This window comes from Rhyacophila brunnea, unplaced genomic scaffold (genome assembly GCF_057557595.1).
Source record: "Rhyacophila brunnea isolate RB1 unplaced genomic scaffold, BYU_Rbru_1.0 scaffold_21, whole genome shotgun sequence".
In the NCBI taxonomy this organism is placed as follows: domain Eukaryota; kingdom Metazoa; phylum Arthropoda; class Insecta; order Trichoptera; family Rhyacophilidae; genus Rhyacophila; species Rhyacophila brunnea.
This window is the reverse complement of record NW_028232871.1, coordinates 30730027-30751106: the sequence shown is the minus strand read 5'-3', so window position 1 is coordinate 30751106 and position 21080 is coordinate 30730027. Positions and strand designations below refer to the sequence as shown.

Sequence of the window (21080 nt, the reverse complement as noted above, 5' to 3'; positions counted from 1 at the left end):
CTGGTTTTTAATACTAGAAAATAATTATTATTATACTACTATTTTATATAAGTATTCAATAATTTATGTATTACATTGAATTGTAAACATTATTATGTGCCTTCTATAACGTTGTGATCTAACGTCATTTCTAATTTTTTGTATTTCACTCATTGATAATGACGTACAGTACCTACCTGCATAATAATAATATGTATATTAATTGCGTATTATTACAATAATATTGTGTATTTCATTATTATTATCGTTGATTATAAATTGTTAGTGTTGCCATTATCAGTCAGTTTTGAAAATAATTCAAATCGTAAATATTCTACGGATATAAATTATAATTTTAAACATTATTTGCGTTACGTTATAGGAATGAACAGTATGCATTATAAATATATATTGCTAATTCAGTCATTGAATTTGAGGTTATTGTGAGGTGACATTGAAGCAAAATAGCTGTCAATGAATACTAAATTGAACGTTTGTAAATATTCAAAATGCTAATGAATTTTTAAATTATGACTACAAATTAATGTGTTAAGCTGTTTTTAGTGTAATAATATCATTGAATTGAGACAGTTCTACCAATAATAAATTAGCATATGTGTACCTATATAGTTTCCGATGAATTGGTTTATTTGTGGCAATTTTCTTACGATATAATATTATACTGTATGTAAATGCGTATTTTTCTAATAAAAAGCAGTTTAATTTACTAACCAATTCATTTAAAATTGATTAATATTACACGACTATATACTTACTGATATCTGTGTGCGGAAGGAAAAGGGAGACATAACTATAACCAGTCAGAAAGAAGATTTTTGTTAATTTTTGAAATTTGTTTTGGTTATAATATATCGTCACCTCAATACCACTAGGTAACTTGATTTTCACTGTTTTTGAGATAGCTATTGAATATGATTCTACATTTCGTTTTCTACAAAATGATAAAACTAGATAAGTCAGAAGTTAATGGGAACTGTATTTTTTTAATATTAGATAATAAATGCATTAAATGAATAAAATATTATATTTACAATATTTTTTCGTGAACATTATTTAATTGTTTTAAATTAAAACTACTGGTCAAAGCTACTTTCGGTTTCCGCGTCTTGTAGAATAAAGCTTTTACACTTTTATGTGGTCCAAGGAGATATTTGAAAGGCGCTGAAAATTCGGTATGCCATGATAATAATATATAATGCCAAATAACTGTTCTATTTTTGTATTTTAAAATATCACATAACTTTAAAACCATAAAATATGCATTAAAAAAATAAAATAATATATTTACAATATTTTTTCATATAATTAAAAAATATTTAATTGTTACGAACAAGAGCAGCATAATTTAAAATTTTTAATTTAACTAATAATTATAGCTTAGGTTTATGTTAATTAAGTAAAGTTTCAATTTAATTTTCCCAACAATGACCAAATCAGAGTTATCCAGTTGTAGTATTGAGGTGACGGTATAGTTCCATAATTCAAATAAACACAGATGGTTATTTAACTTATATTTTCAAAAAACATTATATTACATAATATTACACAATTATATTTTGAAGACAACTCTATCGCCTAAAGCCGTTTAACATTAATAATTTAAAAAAAATGTGAAATGATACAAACTTTGTTTCAAATCAAGTGTAAATTATGAAACTTTTTGTACATTGTACCATAAATTGTATTTTTTTAATTAACTTTCCTATGTAATATTAATAATGATATATTTGTAGGCTACAATATAGTATGGGTGTTTTATGTAAGTTAAAAAGTAAATTAATTTTGCAGGTTGAAAACTTAATTGAACTAAGATGCTTAGAGTGCGGCCTCCAATTCTGCTGTATTAAATGCCGAAGAGCTCATGAGACAAGGGAACACGACTTGTCATTCGATTGTCCAATCTGCAGAATGATGGAACTTCCGCTCGGCGCGGATACACCGAAGTCATCAGACCTGATGAAGCATGTTGCCTCTCGTCATTTGCCACTTGGCTGCAAGAACTGTGGCGATCAGTTCGGGACTGCTGATGAACTTTTTGAAGCTAAACTCTGCAAAACAGAAATTCCAGACCTTGTGGAGTGCCAAAATGAAGTTGAAACCTCAAATCATTTTGCGTTGCCTACTCCCTTCAAGGTGAAAGAGTTTGATCGTTTGAAGAATGACAAGTCTTCTGGTAAGAAATACAGCTTTTTTTTATTTTAAACCTCACAAATATACCGTTAAAATAATTCTAGAACCCTAGAACCATATAAACTTCAAAAACATGTATACTACTGGGCGAGTATTTTAGCTAATGAAACTACTGATTTAAGTATCATCCTTGGATGTGTATCCTAATATCTACCATATCTGAGGTCTTTTAAAATTACGTTATTATTGTATAATTTTAAATCACCTCATTTGGCGTAGTTTTAATGATTTCTTGTAAAATTTTTGGTTAAAATATTAATGGATATTGTATTTATGTGCATAAGGCATTCATTGACTTTTCATCCGGGGGTTCTGGGTAAAATACCCGGTTAGGTCACAATATATTTATGTGATTTTGTCGAAACTTGGGTGTTTGATTGTTTTACTTCTTCTACTATATTACTGTTCACTACACTACTAACTGGCAATGAGCCTTATAGCGTATTGTGGTTATAAACTGATAATATATGTTTTAAATAAATAACAATATAAACACTTGAAGGGAAGTCCGATCAAGGGAAAAATAGATATTCAAATTCTGATCGGTTTAAGATTTTTTCCAGGATTTTTTTGAATAGGCATATTTTTCAAGGTTTATCTGTTTTCAATAAAAAATAAGCTATGTTCCCAAATGATTTATTCAGTATTCTATATAAAAATAACTTAATTCATTTAATTCAATGGGAAGAACACATTTTAATACTCTTTACTAAATTAAGTTTATTTTACTGTTTACAATAAATGATAAATTCAATAAGATAATACCTGCTTCAATCAATAACCCCTACACGTGTTTAAATAATAATTTACTAACTTAAAGCTAATCCAAATTATTGTTAACTTTATACAACTTCTCAACAACTTCTCCAGCTTTATTGAAAATCTTGAGACCTTTTAAGTGCTGATGAATTAAATACATATTATATCGATAAAGTTACACAAAATTAACCTTATATACCCTAAGTATTTTTTTGTAATTGAGTTAATTTACATAATGTACATAATCTTATAACGTGGATAAATCACAAAGTAAAACTTTGTCAGTTAAGGAAGAAAACTTTATAAGTAACAGTGGCGAATGGCAGAAGTAGGCTGTTACGATCCGATATAAACAGTGCATACTAAGTCAAATGTACTAGGTATATAATATATACCTACGATACGATCTACACATTGTAGCCTTAGTTAAATGAAAATATTATTTTCATTTAACTAAGGCTACAATGTGTAGATCGTATTTGTTAGTTTTTAGAATTCAATTAAACTCTGCCTCCAAGCTATAGTAGAAAATAGTAAAATTACGGTTTGTATAGGCAGGACTGAATGAATTAAAAGAAAACTAACGAACACCATCTGTCATAAAAATTATGTAGTTATTTTTAATTCAATGAAAACAAATAAGTATGATTATAAAGTGTGCACTATTTTTGTCGTATCGCCCATAGCATCTTTATTAGGGTTTCGTTTAGGCAGGGTTTAATTAAATTTAAAAAAAAGTAACCAGCACTATCTGCTAATTTTATTCTAAGTTCAGTGAAAACAAATAAATGTGTTAAAGTGTAGTGTGCCCTATTTATGTCGAATCTTAACATCCTACCTCTACCTCTCGCCACTGTTAAGTAATGTATTATAATTAGCTTCATAGTCCGTTTTTTGGAACGACATTTTCTTTGGCATATTCTCAAGGAATATCAATTATTGGAATTACACTTGCAGTTATGACAAGCACCCCCACGCACCCGGCGACCCCACACTGGTCCCTGTTCCAGAAGTCGTTCGCATCGACCCTCTCGGGGATCAACAGCCCGGAATCTGACGCGGTGGAGAGCCCTCCCGGAGGAGACCAAAAGGTTAATTGACAATTTAGTAAGTCTCCAATTCGTGAGACAGTCGTGACCAACAGCTCGATCGGTTTGTACGATTAACAATCTTAAGTTTATATCAATCTGTTTGAAAATAGGTATTTATTTTTTCTGATTTATTTATATTATATCTAAAAATTTGTTAAGAAAACGCATATCATGTCATACCAAATTTTTAGCGCCTTTCAAATATGTCTTTGGACTACTCAAAAGTATAAAAGCTTTATTCTACAAGACACGGAAACCGAAAGTAGCTTTGACCAGTAGTTGCATTTGTGAATTGCCTTAAAATGTTTAGATAATAATTATTGGTGTAGTGTGGCGCTGTTAACGTCAATATTTTATGGGCAAAAGCTCTTTTTTTTGGTAATTTTTACTTAAAAAATGTTTGAATAACATTAGGATCGAGCTTTGGAAAAATAAAAAAATGTTAAACATACCATACATTTACATCTTACTAGAATGGTACGTACAATAAAAAATATATGTTTTATTAAAGAAAATAGTTTTTACGAAGAATTTATCAACCGTAGTGTAGTAAAACAGTAACCGTGAATCGAATTCAGGATCCCCGGATAAAAGGCCAGCGCCTTACACATTGGACTACGAGAGCAATCATATTTGCCACAAGCGTATGTATGCGCTCTACAATAAACTCCGTGCGCGCAAGGCCAGCCATAGAAAATGAGCGTGTATACACGCTGTACTTTTCACTCATTATACTAGCCCAGATCGATTGTTTTAAATAATTTTAAATATTGTACATACACTGCAATTTATTGAAATTATAGTAAAAAAGGTAACCAAATACAAATATTTTGACATATTTCCAAAAAGATAATATAAAAAGATATTTTTTTTTTATAGTTATTTTAGGCATGTAATGTTTGCACATATTATCATATTATGTAGACCGTCATAAAATGTATCCAAAACCTAACCTTATATAAACAAATCTAATCTAGAAATCTAAATTGAAATTTAAATACATCATTGTCTACTTATTTCCGTTATTGTCCATGTAAAAATACTATGTCAAAATAATTTATGTAACTGACAGATTTTTTTTTGTTATAATGTTACTAAAAAAAATATGTTTTTCTGAATTTATTGGCTAACCTGAATAAGCTTGAATTAATTCCCGCGCGTTTAATAAATTGTCGTATCAATATTCTGTAGGTATAATCCTTATTACTTGTATCGTCCTTCCTCTTCCTTCATGATTTTTATATTAATATATTATTCCATCTTCAATTATTAATAAACGTTTAGTAACCACTGTCCTTCAGTATTCTGAGTTAGAAGCACGCTTCAAGGATTACATGACATGTTGAAAGAGACTTTCAGCAAAATTATTCACACGTGGGTCTACGGTTCGACCTTTTTGAGGACTTATATTCCTCACAAACGTATTCGATATCATCAGACCAATGCTTTATTTTTGCACATGGGTAACTATTAAGTAGTTTTGAATTCGTCGACATTGAGGTTTAAATTGATTCTTTGATACCTGAACCTTTCATAATATTATACTTTATTAACTTAACGTTTATAAAGGTAGTATATACCTGTACTGTAAGTTATTTCCTTTACTTTACTTAGCAACCTGTATAGTGTAAGGGTAGAAAAATGTATCCATTTACTAATTAGATAGAATATACACTAAGTAACCACATACATTTTAAGGTATCTAAATATAAATTTATATTTTCGTTACTAAGTAGGATTGTCAGTAGTAAAGACTGCCTATTGAAGGAAGGAATGCTATGGTAGGTAACTGGAAATAGTTTTAGAACAGCCATATTTACGAGACTTGAATTTGAATTTTGTTTTATATTTTAATATTTTACTCAAAATAACGAAAAGTCGATAATTTAAGTATTTGGAATTAACAACGGATTATTTGGCTATATTATTATATAAATATGTAGGTATGCTAGAAAAAATAAATTAAGGTCATGCGATATATAATAGATAGATACTGAATTGTGAGAAATAGATATGAAAATTAGACATAATATCAAGATATGTTGTAGTATAATGACTACTTGTGTGCTGTAAGAATGTATAGAAATACTCGTTTGATTATAGTTAAGTTTTAATAGCTTTTTGATTATTTTATAGATAAAACAGATAGCAAATAGTTACGATGAAACCTTGTTAGATTTATTTATATTGCCAAAATAGGTGTTTTTATTAATTTTATCTATTGTTATATTATCATCTCGTCTGGTAATATAATGTGACATCACCGGAATGAGTGGAGCTTATCAGTATCGTAAAGGGAATGTTAGGAATGTAGATTTTAATTGCCTAGTATGGATCCTTGCCACTGGGAAGTACTAATGTTTGTATATTTATTGCGTGTTATGAAGGTTGTTAGTGAGTATTATTATTAAATAATATTATTACATTCGGGATTTGTCTTTCATGATATCGTCATGCATCAAGTATCTAAAGAGTCGAGATTATTATATTAATAAATTTGTTACTGATGAAGACGTTAATTAGCCATTTTTGTATTTCACATTGGGTAGGTATACTATACTGGGTTAAACGCACATATAAAAATTACATTTGAATTTTACCAGATGATGAGGCATTTGAACCACTACTCTGCCAATTTTATGGTTATGTCAAAGAATATCAGGTAATTCTTTTATATTGGCAGAAGTATTTTTTTAATTAAGGTTATTAGTATAATAGGTCACTAACATTATAATATATTATGAATTGGATAACACTTTATTTAAAAATTCCGTTAAATTTTAAGATAAATAATACCAACCTCTGGTTGCCTACCATTGCGGTTTTATAAAAATAATTAACTGGGTAGGTAGGTAAAGTAAAGATTTTAGACAAATGTTAACAATGCTAGTATCTTTTTAGAGATATACATTTTACCGGCGTACGCACCCGAAAAAATCAGGAATCTTTTTGTCGGAACCAGAATAATTGAGATTTTTTTTAAGTTTTGTCAGCTGCCTAATATATTTTTTATATATTATTATAAAACCTTTTTGTTATTGTTTAACCGTAGATACTATTAGATTTAATTATATATTTTTTACATTATTTAGCATAATATATTATATTGAGTTTACTGGGTGACCAATTAGAAAAAAAAATACTGGTGTATTTAGAACGCTACCAAGTAGTTAAAAAGTTAACTATGAGGCATTCTGCTACGCAACACAACCATTGGTCTTGGCAGCGAGTTATTAATTGTATGTCTTACTACTTTATTTGTTTTTTTGATTTCCAAAATTTTCAGACCAAAGAATCAGTTCAGTTATCATCCATCCACAACTCTGTGAGTACTTCTGAGGATGTGAGGCTGAAGAGTATTATCTCCAAAGGATTCCAGCCGAGGTCTGAATCCTGTGAGAGTCCTGATGAGGAGAAGATGGCCCCTTGTGTTGAATCTTCGGAAAGTTTTAAGCGAAAGAGAGTAACGTTTGCTGATGAAGCAAGTACCAAGAAGCACAAAGCTTTCGGTAAACAATATATATGTATTATTAATTTATATTTTGATTTGTTTATTTCTAGTTGTATATAAAGTCTTCAGTCAGTATTCTAATGCAGATCGTCCTGTCTAATACAGAGTTTTTACGTGAGAATTTTTGTCGTTCAACTGTGTGTTAAATAAAATTGATAGTCAATTGATAAGTGGGAATCATATTTCAAGAGAAAAAAAACCAATTTGTAAGCTGAATGATCAAAGTTGATATAATATCTGCTTTTGTCAAATCAACGGTGAATCACAGAACAGATAATAAATAGAATTCCGAGAGCCTATATTCAATACGCTACATTTTAGTCCAGGATTTTTAATGTGTGAGTGTCCTACGAAAATGAAACACCATTATGCACGTGCAATAGTGTGTGTAATACACCAATATTAAATGAGCGTCAGTACATAAACCGAGAGTAATTGTCAGTATTTGACGTATGACGTATCCTCGATACGTGTTTAAGATTATCCCGGATTCTTCCTTACTCGAGATCTTTTACCTGCTATTCCTTACCCGTTAGGTATTTTAGTTCCCATTATTTTAGAGTTCCCTGGTGAATTATCATTCGAGTCATCTGATTGCCTAGTCTAGCAAGTTGCCTATAGTAACCAAGATAATAACAACTCGCACGGGCAAACATCAAACTTGTTTGTTTCATTTGACGCCATCTTGGTTACAGTTCAATACAACTTAAATCGATACGTGAGAACATTGATTTAGATTTCTAGTTTAACATTCAACAAATAGTTCAACGACAAAAATCGAGAACGCGGCATAAGTTTAAAGCTGGTTACAATCAAATATGTTGGAGTTACTTCTGCAGGTAGAGACTAGACTACTATGTTTTTTCAATCAAAATCACTGTTGCAAGTTTCAGTTGATATGTATAAAATCGAAATTTAGCCCGATTTTATTCAAGTATCATTTTTCTATGCAACAATGAAAGCTTTTTGACTTTTTTTTAATAATATGTATAAAGATTAATTGCCATGTGCCCTTTTTTTACTTTCATATCACTAACTACTGATTAAAGAAAGAGCCTTATTTACATTTTTTGGATTTTTGTACCAATATAATATTATTATACAACTATATTATGGCTACAACTGCAACTTATAAGATAGTTGAGATTTAACCAAATATGACATGGTCGTCTTCTGAAAATACTAAATTAGCTATTTGATGAAAGTTTCAAAAAATCACAAAGATTTTTTTAAATGAACATTTTTGCGATTTCTTTGGGTATTGTAATTTTGCAATTGAGGCCTTAAAGCCGGGATATTGTAGGACACAGTTATTTGACATAATTCAGTTCAACCATCGTGGATTATAAAAAAAGCAAATTACTGTAGATTCTATTCAGCAGTATTGATTTCACGCAGTAGAGTTAATATTAACATAATTATTACAAGAAATAGTTGTTAGCCATGTACTGAATCTTTTAATTTATTGGTCTGTATCAAATACACGTTGATAAAAAAACACGTGTTTTGCCAGCCATGGTATTGAACCCACGGCGTTAGAAATGAGTGGCCTACCAACCACGCATTATGAAAGTAATAAATTGACAAAAATTGTACAGTCAATACGCACACATATTATAAAATATATATAATTAAAAAAGGATTGCATTTATCTATAAATATTTCACTGTGTTTCAGAGTTTCTCAAACCGAGACGGATCTCAACACCGGGCAGGATCCGTCCTAAGCGCACAAGAACTCCGAGATTCCAAGCAATTATCAATAATTTCGAATCTAGAATATCGACTCCAAAGCAAGTGAGGCCAGAAACAGTACAGGAAACGACTCCGCCTACAACTGATTCTAACGGAAATGCCGCCATCTTGACAGCGAGGGCAATAAATTTCAAGCAGGACGAGAGTCCGACAACCATTGAAAGCGTAAATAACTCGCCGATATCACAACAAGGTGCCGAAATTTTGACTAACAACAATAGTGAGTCTCAGTCAGTAGTTTCATCCCCACTATCAGAATGCGATATAACCAATTCTGATAACTACAAAACTTGCCTTTTACAAGACGATACAGTTAAGAGTTTTCAAAATACCATGAGTATTGTCGAAGATCTTTCCAAACAGATTGCTAAAACTGTTCAAGATAAACTGGAGTCAGCTTTTCATACGCAAAATTGTACAACTGAATTTCAGTTAAACATTACAGTGACTCAGAGAATCGTTTCTATGAAGGAGACGAAAAAGTTGGTATATAAACGAACCGATCGACTGAGTGAATCGAATATGCCAGTTAAGGATGAATCAACAACGGTATGGTCCAGGCTTGTTAATGGACTCAAATGGATTGTATGGGGTCATAATGGTGAGTACTTATATAAACATATTATACTGTATAATAATTAGCGTCATGCAGAAAGAATCCAACATACAAAAACTTTTTTTACAATTTTAAAAAATAGGTATATTTTTTTCAAATAAACTGTTAAATATTATATTATTAATACATAAGTAAACCGTAATAATAACAAAAAATTAAAACAAAATAACTAAGAAAATGTGTCAAATTAAACGATATAAGTATATAATAATATATAAAACAATAAACTTATAATAATTATAAAACTATTAGTGCACTATGTTACATCTCCAAGTATATTAGTTCTCTGGATACCCACAAGAGTACTTAAAACAGCGACTCTGTTACCTCTTTCAATTTCTATGCTTTTTCATTGTCTCGAGTACTCAGTTGAACGACACTCACATGTTTTATCAGTCAAGCGACGACCGATCTTGAAAAAATATATTATTATAGTGTTACAAAGTTAAGGCAATATTAATAGACTTTTTATAAAGAATGGTAATTAACTAGACATCCAAACTATCGAGTCATTTAAAAGCAAACACACACGTCAAAATTATATGCATTCAGTAACCTCCCTTCTATTAAGTAGCCCCCCTCCGTGAGTGATTAAATTAACCCAGTTTGATAAATTAAAATCACACAACCAAGCAAAAACAAAAATAATCTAAAAATATTATATTATTAACTTATGCTGGTGTAGTAGTCTACAAAATGTGTATGTATCATGTCCATGGTATGACAACCAACATAATTGTATATCCACCAACAAGTCAATATGTAATATATAAAAAAATAACCGTTTGTAAAATAAACTTATAACATGGCTAAGCCAATAAATAAATAATTACAAGATAAAAAGAACATTTTATATACCACGTTTTTAAATTTTCTGTTGAATCATATAAACATGACAATTCTATGTATTAATAAATACTTTTTTTGTACTTGATAGAAATACTGAATAAATATAGAATACTGAAATGTCATTTTGACAATTCATATTGATTTCCATAGTAACGCACGTATATATTAATAATTTAGTTGCTAGGACTCCCTTAGCAACCAATAATAGTGTTTTACCTTTTAAGAATTTTTTCCGAATAACTTTCCATACAAAACAGAATTAACTGAAAATGAATTCAATTCTGCTTAAAGATGGGTAAAAGTATTAAAAGAATGCATTGTCATCGTGTTCTGATATATTTTAAAAGTTTCAAATGTCTAGCTAGTCGGGAAATTAGTTAAAAATCGATTATTGCAAGATTTGTATTGGACAAACAAGAATACGAGCTAAAAACAGTAATATATATATCAAAACAAACAACTTATTGATACTGATTATATTAATTATAATTTATTTGACAGCATCAAATTCATTCACAAAAAAAATCACCTATCGTATTATTTGGAAACTTCCTTTTTTACTATCTTATAAAATTTAACAATAATTATTTCTTTATGAAATTTTAACTAAGTGTAGGATATTTCCTTTTTGCTTAACCGCGTCCTAATGTGTAATTCCCAGGTAAATTCTCTGTTGTAACTGAATGGAGATTTATTTAATGGTCAAATTATGTTCAACTTTCTAAATTTAGCATTCGTATTTATAGAGGGTGTTTGATGTTTACTTTGCGTGGAGGTTTTTGTGATAGGTAATTGCTTCTCTCGTGTGAATTGAGGGAAGTAGCTTTTATCATCTAAGTACTTATTTCGATTTTGGTTTGTTTTGAAGGTCCAACCAAAAGTTATATCAATCCATGAATACCTATTATCAGTCTAATGTAAATGTATCCTTATTTTTAATATGATCGATCACCATTTGCCATCTTCAAGAATTCATACTATTTAGTTGTATTTTTACTAAATTTAAAATAACAGACTTAAACTCTACAATCTCAATTTACCTAATTTTATCATGGTCAATTCAAACTATTCTAATAATAATAGTATTTTATTTTATTACAACGTTTTTTTTAGCTCCTATTCTTATTTGTCCGGTGGTTGTTTGTACGGTACAAATCTTGCAATCGATTTTTAACTAACTTCCCGACTAGCTAGACATTTGAAACTTTTAGAATATATCAGAACACGATGACAATGGATTCTTTAATACTTTTAGCCATCTTTATTTAGAATTGATTTCATTTTCAGTTAATTCTGTTTTGTATGAAAAGTTATTTTGGAAGAAATCCGTAAATATTAGAATACTATTAATGGTCGCTTAGAAGATAGTCCTAGCAACTAAATTATTAATATTAATATATACGTGTGTTATGGAAATCAAGTGTCAAAATGACATTTCAGTATATTTATTTAGTATTTCTATCAAGTACAATTTTTTTTGATCGTTTAAGCTAGTCAGGTCAAGTTTATATGATTCAACAGAAAATTTAAAAACGTTGTATATAAAAATTTCTTTTTATCTTGTAATTATTTATAATTAGCTCTATATATTTAACCATTCTAGTTTATGTTAAAGGCTTACATAATACGTAGATAAATCAAAGGAATAACAAAATCGTAAAATGAGAATTATCAGTATTGCACTTATTCTTAATATAATGAAGACCATATTATTATATACATTTATACAGCTTATGGCATTTTGATTATTTCACTTATACCTGATGGCATTAAATTAGGTAACTACAGGTACTAATTAGATATAGGTGTTAATTGATATTGCTAACATAATAATTATGGATGACGTCTGGTGTTAACCAATTTTTGATAATAATGTTCTTTTTGGGTAATAAAGCTGTTATTTATCAAAATTGGCCTTTTATTTGGCGAAATTTTAAATTCATCACAAAACGTAGTTATTTTTTAAAAGATTGCATGAATCATAGATGAATCGATAGGTCAAACTAATGTTAAGAGTATTCACCGTAAACTGAAAAGTTTGAGTTTGGATCCTATTTTCGTCCGGCCCAACTTTTTTGGGTCAGTTTTTTTTTAATTTGTCTGAGGTTCTCCAAAACTATTTTCTATAATACAGAATCAAACATTATATTATTAATATACGATAAATTTATTGGTCCCACCATAAAAAGAATAAAACATTCTTAAATTATATGTACTATATTCAGGATTAATTAAAAAAATGTGTTTATCTTTGACACTTTTATTTGAGTTATAAGAGTTATAAGTTAGAAGAAAATAAGTAATTATATAAAATGTTTGTTTTATCAATTAATTATTCGTTCATCTAGTAGATTTGTTTAATTGTTATATTTATATAGGTATGTTTTGGGAAAAATTAATATGATTTTATTTGTCTATTTTCAGATACAACTAAAATTTCAAAAGAAAATTCATCTCCTGATATTATCTCTTTATCAAGCGCCAAAAGAAAGAGGGACTTAATTCCTATTGATGAGAGTCCAGTCAGTTATAAGAAACAGAAGTATTCAGGAAGAATCAACGGAAGGAGACCACTCCATCTCGTGGCTGCGGGATTGGAAAGAAGTCATTCTTCAGATATAAGTTTCATGTCAAGAAAGCCTGACATAAAATTGAACAATAAGAAACCTTCATTCAACAAGTCTTTTTGAATATTGTTGGTCGTAGTTTTATCTAAAGAATATCGGTTGGTTTTGAGAGAATCGAGATTCAAGTATAAACTAAAGATTCCTACGTGGTATTATTTAGGTTTTGTGAAAACAGCAAAATATTAAGCCATTGTAACGAAAACTACAAACATTTGTGACAACTGATAATAAATGTTAATGATCCCATGTGACATAAATATGATGGCGAAATTAAAACTATTGTATGCCGTAACTGATACGATTTATTTTCTCAATACTTTACAATACCTGATTATTTTGTTTTGCAGTTATTTTTCTAATTTGCTAACTTTCATTATTTTACTAATAAATTGTTGTGTTTACTTTTGCAACAATTAATCAATACATAAGAAAATTGAGATCATTCTTTATCTTTATTAAAATTAATTAATATTAAATTTATAAATAGATTTGATAATGTATCCAATAATATTATTAGTTCATGGGAGTTAAAACCTTACAATAAACCATTAATTGTGTTTATGTTTTTTTACGATATTTTGAGTCACTTTTTTTCTTTTCAAATATTAACAGTTATACATAATAAGTTTCAATAAGTTAATTCATTAATATTATCATATTCCATAAGTAAAACATCATTATTATTATTGATAATAATATTGATATAGATTTTCAGGTAAGTTCTATTTAACATGTTCCGCAGTATGGTCGCAAAAGTGGAAACTATTGAAAATGCAGAAGTTCAAGACGATTTATTGGATAGCAAACGTCTACTATATCTATAAAATATAACATATATTTTTTTGAATATATCTATATTTTAATAAATAGAAACTAAATATTTTTTTCGATTTTTCATTTAATTACTTAGTTATGTATCAAACGATCAAAAGTTTTTTTAAAAGCCATGTCAAACGACTTATAAAATGTTTTCGCAGACATATTCAAAGAGTCAATGCGTTATTTATTTATGCTCACTTTATCGTTAAAATATTTAACATGTTTTTTTGTTTTTATTTTTCATTTAGAAATTATGAAAGACCTCGAATGTTTTCTTCTTTACAAGAGTAGCATTTTGTATTTTTCGTCAAACATTTTCATTTATTTGTTGATCGAAAACTTTAAAGTAAATTTCAAAAAACATCACAAAAGAAATTTTTGCTTGCACTCAAAAAACACAGTGTTTACAATCAAAATTTATAATTAAACTGATGACAAAAAATGTCATTCACTTCTAATTTAATACACAAGAAATGATTTTTTCCTACACTGTAACGATTGCCTCAATTCTTAATTATTATGAGTCATTTTACACAATATATTAGAAAGCCTTAAAAATTTAATTATATTATAATATATCTAGGTATATACGTATCATTAATTATGGTGCATTTTTTTTATATTTTTTCAGAATATTACAACAGGTTAAGTAACGTGTATAAAAGATGTGCAAAATTTAATTATAGTGAAAAAGATGTAGATACATGTAATTATAATATTTTTTTTTTGTTATTTAGATGGCTTTCAATAAGTCGCACATATTTTATTCTACTGTCTCCGTATAAGAATATTTTTATTTTTTGACTTATTTTAATTTTTAATTATTTTTTATTGATTTGTTTAAATTGAATAAGTATATCTCTTCTGCGGTAGTTAATTTTTTGGATATTTTTTCTTTTTTGTGTGGTCTGATTTTATAAGCTGTCATAATGAATCAATCATATTGTATGAATATTTTTAATATCTGTTGCAAAACGAAATAAAATAATATGAGCAATAATATTTGTCTTCATTTTTATTTATTTTACAGATCATGTATCTTTGGATTTTTAATTAAGTAGTGGATAATATATTTATTGACAGGTAATTCAATAAAAATACACAAAATTGACCTTTCTATTACTGATAACTGATGGAAGTTGAACATAATTATTAAATACATATTTTTACAATACTTGATAATTCCTCCGCTGAATATATTTTTATGCCAAGCCCGGTTTTGTCGTTTAAATAACTATAACTTATAATTTTAATAAAAAACACATTCGAAGCTATATCTTATATTTATATTTATCAAATAATTGAATTCATTTTCTTAATCATATTTTGCTTATAATATGTTTATTATTTTTCTTCAAGGATATACCTACCTGAAGATTTTATCAAAATAAATGTCCTCAAAAATATTGGGAGTAATAACAATAAATATTAGTAAAAATAAATAAATTTTTCTGAATATAATGATAGTAGATAATATAATATTATGTATTAGGAAATATCTAAACGGCAATGGGTTACTAGATTATTGATCAGAGTGATCGCTTGGTAAGTGAAATCTATGTGTTTGTATTTTACTAGGATCAAGTTTGAGAGTTTTTTTAATTTTTCTTTAAAAAATACGTTTATTTTTCATTATTATTTAACGTAAATTCATGTTAAAAAATAAAATTTTCCTTTAAAATAGCTCTATGAATATTTTAATACACTCAGGTATCAATTTTAAAACGAGGAAGTTGAAACACCCCCAAATGTTTATCCGTAGAGAGTAATATTCTCACTTTGGTTAATATATCACTAATTTTTTTATGGCGTTGAAAGAACACATTTCACGCTGTGTTACCTGGCATAAAAAATATTTAAATTACATAAAAAGAACTCTCACGTTTCCATATAACGAGAATGTCTCCCAGGTCAGTAATTAAAAGAGAGGGACACATTTATTGCCTTCATACTAAGGCGGCAGTAGAGCCATGGTGACTCATTTTATCTCATTATAATTAATATAGCTTTAGAGTAGAATAATAAAAAGTGCTTTATGCCAAAAACTAATTTTATAAGACAAAGAAAAAAATAATAATCACTATTCTGATACACCTTTATAAGCATCTTTGTATTATTTATCTAACAACTGAGATAGGTTAAAATATATTATTAAACCTCAGTGGCGAAAAATGGAGTTCGATTATTAAGATCCGATATAAATAGTACACAATAAACTTTGTCAGTTATATAATACGTTATTGATTACATAAGATGACTACATGATTACATGATGATGACAAAGTCTACAAATTGCAGATAGTGTTGGTTAGTTTTAAATAAACTTTGGCAGTAACCCCACGATATAGTATTCAAATCTTATTGGCATAATACTAAATTTCGGTAAACTTCCTAAACATTCATTTACTACTATTTTGGATCAAGAATTCCTGAATTTATATAAAAAAAATCATGGTTTCCAAACCATCTTCACCCCGTTTTCCCTTTCTTAAGTAGACCACGTGTATTTCTACAGAGTGAATGTTATTATTCCACCTTCTCCTCACTTAATTCTCTATTAGAGATTGGCCACCGTCAACGACATTTTTATTTTATCGTCCACTACTCGAAATAGTTCAATTGAACTGCATTAATTAAGGAGGTATCTGATTTTATCGGTACCTTACCTTACCTTTCATTGGATAATGGTTTGGCGACGACCTAACAGTCTGGGGTCTAGATTGAAGTGTCTGTTAAATAAGCATCTCATTTTAAGAAAAATACTTATTATTTTTGTTTATTAAGAGTGGTCTCATTTTTAATTTACATAAAAATATATAATATGATCAAAAAAATTATTTCAGAGAAATGTTTATTTGAATTAGCCATTCGTCTGATCTATTTAGATCTTACTTTACATAAAATACACAATATTAAAAACAATATGTCAAAATAAACAATTTCGTATTTAGTGATCATGGCCCCCTGAAACGAGCTCCTAGGCCAGAATGTTTGACGTACCCCCATATATACCACTATGGTTAAGGGCAGTGTGTTCTTCTACACTAGTGTTCCCTAAATATGGTAGTCCCCACTGGAACCCCAAGGTTCAAGGTAAAATTAAGAGCATTCCGTGTATTTTTAGCGATATTTTTAGTATTTTTAAATAAATCTACTTGAATTGTTGCGTTATCGGCATTCTATTATGAAGAACTGTTAATGACTCCTTTTTATAGTAGGTAGTCAAGTAATATGCGACCCTTCAATATATTTGATAAATAGGCATTTTTATTAGTCTGGAAACACACTAAAAATAATTAAGATAATTGAATTAAATTAAATGAGTAAAAATATTTAAATATTTAAAAAAAAATATTAAATTATTTATAAAATAAGTAAAAAAAATAAATGAGTAACACGTGACTTATCATTTAATATTATTAATCATCATATCACATTGGATTGCAACAGATAGACGCATATTTGAGAAAATTTGTGTTGTGAGTTTATCTCACTTATCTGGTCGACCTGCTACCTCTGGCCCTCTCTAAGCCCGAGCCCTGTCAGCGCCCCTTTTGTGATGGCTATGGTAGTGATACATAATAGGCATTGTAAGTATCGATAATTTTATTATATTCCGATACGTGGTGATACTAAATATCGACAATTTAATTTTGTACTAATTTAAAATTCCTGGGCGCCATGATCGTATTCTCTCCTTCGAAATACGAACTACGGTCCTTTGACACCGAGTACCATGACTTAATCACTTAGCAGAGACGATCGCTAAAGCGATGCTTAATTACCGACGCCCAATGAGTACAGGACTGACAAATCGGTTATGGCGTACTGTGTGTACCGAATAAAAGCGACGCCGACGTCGCACTACTAGTGGCACAGTCGGTGGGTTTGCAGCGAACTAATGGGAAATGCAGGATGTGTTGGTTGACAGAATTCACGTTAGTAATAATGTCGCATGCTGAGTACGTTCTTTGTCAGTATGTAGTATTATATCTTCTTGTTGAATATAGTGGGGTCTGAATTTTTCCATATTTAGCAACTAATTTTTTATCAATCACAAAATGAAAATAAATATATAAGTATGTAATTAAATAATAAATAATATATCACCGATTTGTTGTTAAAAACTTTGATTTGACAATATTTTAAAAGCATACGAGAGATAAAAAACTGTTCTATAAGGACTAACACGAAAGTTTCTTAGTATATGAATAGCTTTAGTTATCTAAATAAAAGCTAGTAAAGAGCTCGTCATAATTCAGTGTTTAGTGAAATATTAAAACGAAGGGTTCTATAAATAATTACCTATATTAAAATTTTGTGGTATTTAGTTTCAATAGATCATATAGTGGAGAAAATCGGTACATCAGAGGTTTTGACGTTACTTGTTAAATATAATAATTTTGAACACTTCAGAAACTACTCGATAAATTAATTTTCTAAAATGTTAGTAAGGAAAAATTGTAGGGATATTTTATGATATATTATAATAACCTTCATTAAATATCAAACACCAACGGTGGCCACGCAGCTTTGGTTAAAGCCGGGAGTACCAGGTTCGAATCCTGGGTCTGGCAAATACACATATTGTTTTTCAATTTGTGTCTGTCAGGGTATGGACCTAGTAGGTTGAGCAAGTGGCTGACATCCATTACTCGTAAAAAACAAAATCTGTTAATACAAACCTCTACTTTGTGGAAGCCCATATGATTCTACTAGGATCGGACATCGTCGAAAGAAAGAAGAAAAATAAATATTATTCAATATTAAATTTTTTTTTTGATACCTATTCATTAGACAGAAGAATTCTAAAACAAATGGAAATAGCATATTCTGTCATCGCATTACGCACTGGCGTAGAGTGGATAAGGTATAATACTCTCTTAATTTATTTAAAACTTAGTTTTTAAACCTGTTATAATATGTAAATTCTATGTAAAAATTAAAACAGAATAATAAAAAATCCACCATATAATAATTATAGTCATTTAAACACTACGTCGTATTATTTTGATCTCGTAAAGAGTAGTGTTTTGACTAGTATTTGACTTGTATTATGCAATATTCAGTTCAAAAAAGGCTAAAATCTCTTTAAAAATGTTTAACGATAGTATAAAATGTAACTTTCTTCTGAAACAAAATGTTACCATCATAACGCTGGTGTTCGATAATGTAATTCAAATGACGTCCGATTCATTTGTATACATACCGACTAAAAGTTATTATATAATTTCGAAAACAGACAGAATAAAATATGAGCTAAGTAATAATTAGACTATTAACTGGCACCAGTCTATCTATTTTATATACAAGGCTGCTATTGGCCACTATCGAGGGTAGTTTATTATATGTATGTATTCAGGCGATTAATTGTAATATTAAGTTAACTGTCTGAACTGTCAAAAGTGCTATGTTTTAACAGCACCTCTCTTAGCTATGTTAACTTTTAGAGCAAGATTGACTGCTTTGACAGTTTAATCGGCTAACTTATTGTAACAACTATACCACCTCAATACATAAATATGATAAACTACCCTTGATAGCTGCTGATAGCAGCCTTGTATATAGAATAGATGGGCAGGTATCACAATAATATATATTTTTAACTTGGGTTGGCCTGTTTAATTGCTATTATCTCACAAAGAAGATTTCGGATTAACGACACTTTTCCAGTAAGGGGCACAATTATTAAGGTGTCTATATTTACCTTAGATTGTATACTCTTGTGTAGCAAATATGACACATTGTCTACGTTAAAATTTATTGATCGCAATGACACACGACACTGTCTTATATTATTATAAGCTGACAAAAAAAATACTTAAATAAACCATTAAGTAAATTGGAAATAATAGAACAAAATATATTTACAATAATTAATCAATGTGAAATGTCAATTCTAGGTGTCTATTATGATTTCATTTACAAACGATGCCAATATGGAGAATTATAAATATCGTCCAACCTTACAAAAATCATTGTAGAATTCCTGTCGATTATTTTTTTAATACAAAGAGCTTATTTAAATCACTCTTTTTAAAGTCAAAACTTTTTGGTAAAAAGTATTAAATATTTTATACAATGCCTACATGAATCGGAAAGCTACTCAGTTTATTTTGGAATTTTAATTAATTTACTATTCGTTTGATCACAACCTTTCTGTTTAAAGTACTTGGAAAATATGTAAAAAGCAGAGGCGTCCAGACTTGTATACTACAGGGGTGACTTATCATCATTATAATCATCATCGGTGGTCTAACAACTAAGAGTGTCAACTATATTATATGTATATCTTGGCTGTGTATCTTCCTGCAAGTCCGCTATAAGATTCTTGTTGAAACAGTCAATCCACTAATGTTTCGGCATGCCAGACGACTTGGGAGCGTCTCTCTGGCTTGAAATTCTATATTTTTGTTATATGACTCACCAATCGGAGTCTATCAAGCTTAACAAATATGAATATAGGTCATTCTTTTTGGAAGTGGTTGTAAAAATCCAGGTAATGTCGTATACGTCATTCGATTTCTTCTAGTGCAGTGATGTCTAACCTTTTTTGTTTGTTGAAGCCTTTTTTGAAGCGGTTTTTTTTAAATCTCACCGGACCCAAACTCTGATGACACTCACATTAATATACTGGGTAATAAACGAATAATGGCAAAAATACCACCCACTTAGATTGTCATGTCTTAAGCAACGCACGACCTGACTATCCGTCACTACCAGTAGGGTTAGTAAACATTTTCTACTAGGTACATACCTAAGTAATAAAAAAAAATATTACTTTAGTTGTTAATACAACTGAATTTCTCAATTTTTCTTCCTTCATATAACTGTAATTTCCCAAGTAGAATTTGCTCTAGTTAT

The 21080-nt window shown here is 29.1% G+C and overlaps 1 protein-coding gene across 1 annotated transcript; it reads left to right on the top strand.

The window, feature by feature from the left end:
• The first annotated feature begins 2046 nt into the window (after window positions 1-2046).
• LOC147070943 (uncharacterized) lies at window positions 2047-13681 on the top strand. Its single transcript, XM_085949267.1, has 6 exons — window positions 2047-2173; window positions 3907-4040; window positions 7327-7549; window positions 9229-9470; window positions 9738-9906; window positions 13195-13681. The coding sequence occupies exons 2-6, from the start codon at window positions 3909-3911 to the stop codon at window positions 13458-13460; spliced, it is 1032 nt and encodes a 343-aa protein (XP_085805393.1). The 5' UTR covers window positions 2047-2173; window positions 3907-3908; the 3' UTR covers window positions 13461-13681.
• Window positions 13682-21080: the final 7399 nt, after the last annotated feature.